At 32.1% G+C, this 9,340-nt stretch overlaps 1 protein-coding gene across 1 annotated transcript; it reads left to right on the top strand.

Moving 5' to 3' along the window:
• Positions 1–3,280: 3,280 nt before the first annotated feature.
• Smp_201700 (uncharacterized protein) lies at positions 3,281–7,880 on the top strand (the record flags this gene model as incomplete). Its single annotated transcript, XM_018795461.1, has 2 exons — positions 3,281–3,377; positions 7,357–7,880. The coding sequence occupies 2 exons, from the start codon at positions 3,281–3,283 to the stop codon at positions 7,878–7,880; spliced, it is 621 nt and encodes a 206-aa protein (XP_018649772.1).
• Positions 7,881–9,340: the final 1,460 nt, after the last annotated feature.

Here is a 9,340-nt window from a genome sequence, read left to right as displayed (position 1 = left end):
CTATTTTACATTCTGAGAGTAATCTGAAAGTACTACTGCTACAGAGAATATCTTTGATTTTTTAATGAAATTTCATTAGGTTTTAAAGAAAAAAGTAATGAGTTTGCAGTATACTATTTATCAATTTTGATAGTTTATAGCTGAAGTTAGTTAACAGGAAACCTTGAATATAGATACCCGCTAGTCGGCATTCATCAAAATTTCATGTCCGCAGTTCTGGATAAATCGATGTTCCCTATAATATACGCGCACATATCATACTGCTTCACAGACTACAACGCTACTCTAGAATAGTGATCAATGTAGTATTTGTTTAGTACTTCATACTACTATCAAACTCTACCGGTCATGCATAAACGTTATCACTCATTCATTGTACCTGATCATTTCTTCTATACACTAAATATCTTCAGTGTTTTCTTAAGACTTTTTCCATTGAATTCGAAGTTTATTATTATAATTTAAAGTTTATGAACACAATATTTTTTCATGAAATTGAATGGTTTGCAGATTACGTAACTAGTTTATACGCCGTCACTTACAAGTCATTTATTTTATTAGGTAAATCAACAGATTTGGTGAAATACAGATTTCTATCTGCTTAATTAAACCTAATAAGAGTTAAACTGAGCCTTCATTTTCTACAGTTTATTTTAGGGATAACAGTCAGTCAACCGTGTAAAGCTTATCAAGTGCTTTTCATAATGTCACATGTCTTTTGAAATTAATTGCAAATTACCGTAAAATTCAGTCTTATTGGATTATTATCAGAAAAGGTTTTTGTGGAGATTTTAGTAATTTTATAGTTAAAATCATGAGTCAATTGAAGCTAGACCACCATCAAAAACTTGGAAGTACTGAACGGCCGTTCCGTCCTATTATGGGCCTCCTCAGCAGTGCGCACCCACGATCCAGACTCGTGAGATATGAACCCAGGACCTACCAGTCTCGCGCCAGAGCACTTAACTGATAGACCACTGAGCCGGCATCCAGCGGTGTTAATGTCTAACTTCAATCAATTCACGAAATTGAGAAACCGTTCATCAATTGTCTTCAGTGAGTTGTTATCTCACAACAGACGTGGTTGAACTCCACTGGTCACTGCTCCTCACCAGAACTCCAGGAAATACCGCTTGGAGCCAGTCAATAGGAGTCCCGCAATAGGACGAAATGGCCGTTCAGTGCTTCGAGGTTTTCTATGGTGGTCTAGCTTCAATTGACTCATGATTTCAACGGTAAAATTATTGGATTATAAAAATAAATAGGAATCTATAAGCCTTTACTAAACAACTAAGTTCATTATTTTATCATGTAAGCTAATTAGCTCAAAATACACAAGAAAAACATTGATCCCTATAACTATGAAATTACTTTTTTTAAACCCAGTAACCTCATTATAATCTTATAATTCACGGCGGTAAATAATAATGGTATCTATTATACCAGAAGGAACCAAGAACTTTTTGACTGATCGTTACAGAATATTATGAAACCACTGAATCTATTAATTTAAATTATAAGGTAGTGATGAACTAGTCCAATATCAACGTATTCTCTTCGAAATAACACGGTCCACGGTATTAGGTCGAGCAGTGATATAAAGACTCACAACAGATGAAACAATATTCTGCAATGCTTCTTGTTGTTGTAAAGTAAGTTCTCAAATTTAAACAAATGAATTATGAAAAAATAATATCACATTAGAATATTGATGATCAGTTAACAGTCAAACATTTCTTTACAAACTGAAGTATGCTCTTCAATGAATAGATATGATTACTGACATAACGCATCCATATGTTCTGTGGTTTTGTTTTGAATGTAATTATACTTATGTTCATAGTTTGTATTAATAATCTATTATCATCACAAATATATCCCCAAAGTAATCATTTCCTCGGTTATCTTAACTCAGAAAACACACTTTTTGTTTAAGAGAATAGTTTTCAATCATTCTAGGCATGAATCGGTTCACTTAACACTAAAACATACAAATAACGAATTGTATTTCTTTTGAATTTTTAAGTATACACTTATTATTTGGTTCAAAACTTTAATTAAAGCTTTAGACTGCTCGATTGAAGCTTATCGAATATTTTAATATTATTTCACTGAAATCATGAACTGATATAAGTTAGACCATCACTGGAAATTCGAGAGCACTGGATATCCATTTCAGTAAGGTTCAATAATCTCCATACAGATTATTAACGTTGTTTGTTTAACAACAAATAAATTAATAAACTACATTCTAACATTTGTATCTGAATATCATTACTAATGATCACTTGAATCACACTATTTTATATATTTAGGATCAAATATGCTTCCGTCTTTGTTGGTATAAGTAAATTCTGTGTGGATCACTTCGATAATAACCATTTGACATTAGTTGTATTAGAACAGGTGGATTATGGCAAACAGTGGAATACAAGATGAAGATTTCATTCTATTTGAGATTTTGTAGCTAAATATATCTGCATTACCTTGTTGTTTTTCACAATGAGGCTGAAATCCAGTACCTTTCACCATATGTTTAGACCCTAACAAGTCAACAAAAGTTTCAAAAACAACGATTATCAGCTACAAAATAACCCATTTAAAACCCGACAATATAAATGGAAACTGTCAAACAGTTAGCAATTTACACTTAATTTCAAATCACTTCCTCAAAAAAAACAATTTATCGTTGATCACCTTCAGATAATATTCTTCTGAAAGAAGAATGCTTCAGTACAGTTCTATTAACGTTACCTAATTATCTTATAAATGGAATCGAAAGAATGCGTGAGCCCTGATTAAGACACTTCTATATAGTTGGTTGTGTGGATTAGTTTTACCATAAGGTATTTGCTTCTAACAGATTGGTTTAGGCTTCTTCACGATTAAAAACCTGAGAGTGAACTTCCACTATATCATTACCGTTACAATTTCCACTAGCAATCTATGAATAATCGTAGAACGCTATAAAAATGTGAAGATCAAAAAAGGAGGTGAATGTAAATAACTAAGTTCCAATATGATTCCATAAAAACGACGATGTGTGACTTCGATTCCCTAACTGAAATCTCTGACATGACTGTAAATGCCCACTGATAAGAATTTCTGTTTTATAACTCTATACAAATAGATTATCTAAAGAAAATTAAAACTATTGCGTCCGAAAATAGAAGAAAAAAAAGGAGAAAAACTTGATCTCATTTCAAACTTATCATTATCTTATAGAATTCCTTATTCTCTCTATATATATATTCTTTTTCTTTCAGTTGTATTTTAGATTATGAGGCTATATTTGCCTAAATTATATCTTATAATTATAACAAATACAATTATCCTACCTGGTGTAATACTGAATGAAATTCATAGTAAACCCACAGGTAAATTATTCCTTTTCGGGTTATTTTCCCATCTACTTAATTATACATTATTATCAATTGGATTTAATTAAAATATATTGTGTTAGGCGGTGATAAGCTAGAAAAACGTACTATAATTTATGTTCATAGACGATTTCTTTTCGTGTGTTGTTCAAAAAAGAGGTTGTAAGTTATTTACTTACTTATCTACGCCTGTTACTCTCAATGGAGCATAGGCCGCCGACCAGCATTCTCAAACCCACTCTGTCTTGAGCCTTCCTTTTTAGTTCTATTCAATTGCTGTTCATCCTTCTCATGTCTGTCTATATTTCTCGGTGTAATGTGTTCTTTGGACTTCCTCTTCCCCTTTGGCATTGAGGATTCCAGGTGAAGGCTTGTCTTGTGACTCAGTTGTCTGCTTTCCTCAATGTGTGTTCTATCTATTTCCAGAGCTTATTTTTGACTTCTTCCTCCTCTGAAATCTGGTTTGTTCTCTCCCACAGTAGGTTGTTGCTGATAGTGTAAGTTATTTACAATAGATATTATTCGTTGATTCTTACTCAATGCTTAATCAAAGACAAGTCACCTATCATCTATACTTCCAGTTCTTAGAAATTAAATCAACCAGATTATTTTGAGACATGGTCAAAGTTTACATTCACTGGTATTCATAGTTCTACTGGATTTAGATGAATTTAGAGTGTATTATCTGATTTGTTTGTTTTCCTTTCACTATGAGTAGTGCTGGACAAGAATATCCAGGACGTATGTTTTTTTCCTATTCTAGACTTGTCAATTGTACCACTCTGATTACAAGTGATCTCAGTGGGACTAATATTTATTGTTAATCACTACAACATCGTGTTACTTTACCAGTTATATGAAATTTTTAATACCTTTAACTAATATTTTAAACCTTAGTGTCGTTCAAGTCAATTATCGAGAACATATAACTATTCAGTAATACTTCAGTTATATTATACTTAAATATACAAATCAGCAGGTGGATTGTTTGATAAGCAGTAGTGTATTAGTAATAAATTATTTCCTCATCAACATATGTTATTCTTGAACAACACGCGAATTGAATATTGAAATGATATCATAAATTCATTTACAACTGGAGACTGAGTTTCATCCTTAGATCAAATAGAATATTCTGATAATTAAACTGATATTTCTGATATAAAATCGTTCAAATAGATGAAGATACAAAAATAATTCACTTAGTATTGTTTGTTTGAATCTTGCCATTGATGTTTAGACTGCAACTGGTCAGTCTCTAATTGGCATATGTGAATACTGTGCGTATTGCCTTGAAACGCGCATCCTGGATTCCACTGCTAGCCACTATCCATCCTTGCATACAATGCTTGTGAATTAAGGTTATATCGAGGTAATACGCACAGTATGTACATATTCCAATATGAGACTGACCAGTTTCAGTCCTAAGCATCAATGGGAAGATTGAAACAAACAATACTAAGTGAATTTAAACTTCAACCCATTGCACAAGCAAGTGGCTATCAGGACGCAGTGGTCGACTGGATAACGCGATGGCGTTTGAAGCAAAAGGTACTGTGTTCGAGTCCCAGAGTGAACATCAACTCTGAGATGCAAATACATCTAGCTGACGGGTCACAAATAGGATGAAACGTGGATTCCACTGCTAGCCACTATCCATCTTTGCTTACAATATAAAAATAGTGTTTATTGAACAAGTTTTATTTCACTGGAAGGAACGTAGTCAACTTTCAATTGGCAAGTTAACTTGTCTATTCAGCAGTTAAGTAGACGGAAATTAACTTAGCCTAGAATGTATATAATCCTGTAAAACTTTTGCACGTTGGAACTCATAATGATATCAAAGAATAAAAGGTTTTATAAAGGAATAAGCGAGTTTTCTTATATCCAAGGTAAAAATCGAAACAGTTTCATGCAAGAAATTTGCGCAAAAATTTAAACACTTGCTTTATCGGGATAAAACAAACCTAGACAGTAATCATTCACCATTAGGAAATCGAGAATAACGATCATATATTTGATAGAGAACCATAAGTTCTTACAAATTGACAGAAATTATACATTAATCCGACTGACTACCTAAATATTCACTGATAATAGTTTTGAAACTTAACTCTCGTCCTTGCTCCCTCATGTTCCTAAACACATACGGTTGGTATATCTGACTAGTATAGTGAATGAGAATATAAGTGGAGACAATCGAATGTATGAGAAAACAAAATTACAGGACATTTTAGTAAAATCTGTTAACCAAACAGTAAATAATTCATTTGCAAAACGTCAATCATCTCAGACTTCATTGTTGCTTCATTTCCACAGCAACCACCCACTATTCTCGTTCTCAATTCTTCGATCTTTTTAACCTTCTGCTTCCAGGCATTTCACTTTCGATTGATAATACATACTACTTATATCTGACAACATCAGTAGTACACACCGCACAAGAAAATTAGAAGTATAATTACTCGTTAATCAAAGTTTCATACACTTGTAAGCTGATTTAATTCACCTAGATGTCAGTCTTCTGAACTTGTCACAACACCTTACTCTATATTACATTAAAACTTTAAAGCCTTAAGTACACTTGAAAATAAATAAAACAAATGATAAGGCATTCGTGTGAAAAAATTATTTTAGAAAAACAGATTAAGATACAGATATAAAGGATTCACACAACTTGCTAACTCAATAAATAATATGTTTTGTTGGTAAATTAAAATTAAATAAATCATATGAACTGAGGCTGGCTCTAATTTAACTTTATGTAATATGTTAATAAAGAATATCCATGAAATCTTGATTGCGTAACTGGAAAAGTTCAAGAGTTAAAACCCATTTCCTGAAAACGTTTGTTAAACGACTTACTTACTTATGCCTGTTACCCCTCGTTGAGGAGTATAGGCTACCCACCACTATTCTCCATACAACACTGTTCTGAGAAATCCTTTCCAGTTCTTTCCAGTTAACATTCATCCTTTTCATATCTGCTTCTATTTCCCGACGCGATGTGTTCTTTGGCCTTTCACTTTTCCGCTACCCTTCCGGATTCCAAACTAGCCCTTGTCTCGTGATGCAGTTTGGTGATTTCCTCAATGTATGTTCGATCCACTTCCAACATCTTTTCCTAATTTCCTTGTCAGCTGGAAGCTGTTTTGTTCTCTCCCATAAAACGCTGTTGCTGATAGTATCCGGTAACTGAATGTTGAGTATTTTGCGTAGACAACTGTTTATTAAATGAATGAAATGATTATTACATAACTGAAAAATTATCATATTTTGAATACAATCCGCTTGTAGAAGTTATCAATGAGATGCTTTGAAACCTAACACAACGGTATCTAGATCCAATCCATTTCTCTACAGTTGAATAGTGACTAAATTATAATTAAAATAATCGTTTTATGGAATGTTAGATTCTAGACCAAATGCATTGGTAAGATGTGTGGTATAGAGACTATAATGATTTATCCATCATCCATATGCAATGATATTTGTCGTATAAACACCGAAAAACGATATGTATGGTTATAGTGAACAGAAAACGAGTGGGGACATTGGAATGTGTTCGAGCGCAAAATTACAGACTATCTCACTAAAATCTTACAACCATACAGTAAACAGTTAATTTTCAAAATAACAATCAGTTTTCTCAATCTTGACTGTTCCTTTCGCAAATATCAGTCCATAGTCTCCGAATATTATTGTTCATGTATTTTCATACCAATTGCGTCCCGTTCCCGTTCTCTCCTTATCGATCTTTTACTAAAATACATTCAATGCCTGACCATCGTTATATACTACTTGTGTGGATATAAGTAACACCTAAACACTGAAACACTTAACAATTTTCGTACAACTGTGAATATAATTTTACCTTTTTTTTATATTTCTATGACCATGTTTAAACTTTAGTTGTTATGTCAAAAATTGATTTAAACAATGAATAATATTGTATTTTCTTTTTACATAATTATAGAGTATAGTGAGCATTATCTTCATCCAAATGATCTGTTATATCCTACAATTTATGAAAATCTTGAAGATGATTTACCATTAAATGAGATTAATGATGACAATGATGATAATGATGATCATACAATATCTAAAAATCGACAACATATTAATGAACGAACATTTCAACCAATTGAAGATCATAGATATTGGATAAATGCTGAAAATCTACATCATAATCAACATGATGAAAATCAACATGAACATCAAGAAAGAATCATTTCAAATAATCTAATTAAGAAAATTACAGAGAATTTATTGAAACAATCAACAATACAACAGAATATTCCTACTTCATCGTTATCATCATCATCGTCATCACCGTCATCCGTAGAACAATCAACATCATCATTACCTACATCATCTATTTTTCATTCATCACCTAGATCAGTATTACCAAATTTATGGTCAAAAAGTTCATTACATAGACCATATCGATTGAAACGTGATGATCTTGGCTGGAAAAGAAGTATTCATTACAATGTTTAAATCAATGAGACCATTGTTAACTGACAACTAACAATTAACATAATGTCTTGAACAATGAATGAATGAATTAAGATTCTAATAAATATATTTAAAAATTAATAAATTAATGAAACAGGGAGTTATTTTATTTATGATAGAATATTTACATATATACACTATATCTATAATAAAAGTTAAAGTTATATACATAAAAAAGTATCCTCATTCTATACACTTCATTGTTTGTTTTACCATTTTGATATGTTTCCCTATTAGTCTGCCCCTAAGTATTTATGGATATAACTATGATTAACGTTAGAGGTGAATAGGATGATGGTTTAAGATGGTTGTTGGAGGTATTCAACAGGTCGAGAAAATTCGATCTGCACTAGAAAGGACCTGATGTACATCACATTGATCGGTACCCAGTGATCAATCGATTGTGTAAATATAATAAGTGAAAATTCACGAAATTCACATATAATATCTTGAGTATAAAGGTGATTGCTTTTAAGGTTTTAGTTATTATCATCCCAATCATTGTTATATTTTATGTATTGAAATCATCGGGTGATTTGTGGAATGTTAGTAAAGGCTATGAACAGTCTTCAGTGTCCGTAGTTGGACTCTTTATGGTACACGAATGATATTAAACCTAGTGAAATGTTTGCTCCGTATCATTCTGTATATACTCATCAATTTGATAAGGTTAATGAATAACAGAACAAAACAAATCTAATGCATTCGTAAGTACATAGATAACAAGTGACATGAATCAGAGAAGGTGAATCTGTTTACTGAATAAGTAATGGATGAGTGAGCCTTGATATAAGATGTATAATATATAAATTACCTATAACCTATGATAATATAAATAACTAACACAAAAAAGCCAATCGCACACGATAGAGTTGATACGGTTACAAATAAAAAACTACATAAGAAAGTTATATAACACATGGTCAGGTTCGAATGTCACATTTAATGCACAGACAAAAGTAGATTACCCAGGTATGTGATAAGAGCTCCTTCGAGTGAAATTCAAACATTTCTTCAGTGTTACAAGTATTACTATTATTATTCAACAATAATGACTCATTACTAAAGGTTGAATGATGTTGGAAGTATCAAACATTAGGTGCCAAACCACAGGTCTGAGTGTAGAGAGTTTCCTGTTATCCCCAGGAGACCCAGCTTTGGTCTCCATTCGGGTCGTGAACATACATTGTCAAACAATTTTAGTCTTGGAGAAACAGCTGTCTTTTGATGATTGGTTTTTTATGATATAATCAACCAGTGACGTTAATATCTGTATCTTCAAGTTAGAAGATTATATTATAGAACAAGATTGTATTTTAGTACCTTTATAGTGGTTTTAAATGTGTGAACAAAATCATTTTACCACATCGTCTTATTCATTCATAATGGTGTTCAGATGAAGTGGAAATCTCTCTATAAGTAAATTAATATTCTCTCCGACA

Source organism: Schistosoma mansoni, chromosome 2 (genome assembly GCF_000237925.1).
Source record: "Schistosoma mansoni strain Puerto Rico chromosome 2, complete genome".
Lineage (NCBI taxonomy): Eukaryota > Metazoa > Platyhelminthes > Trematoda > Strigeidida > Schistosomatidae > Schistosoma > Schistosoma mansoni.
Note: the sequence above shows the minus strand (reverse complement) of the source record. Positions and strands in the feature narration are given on the sequence as shown.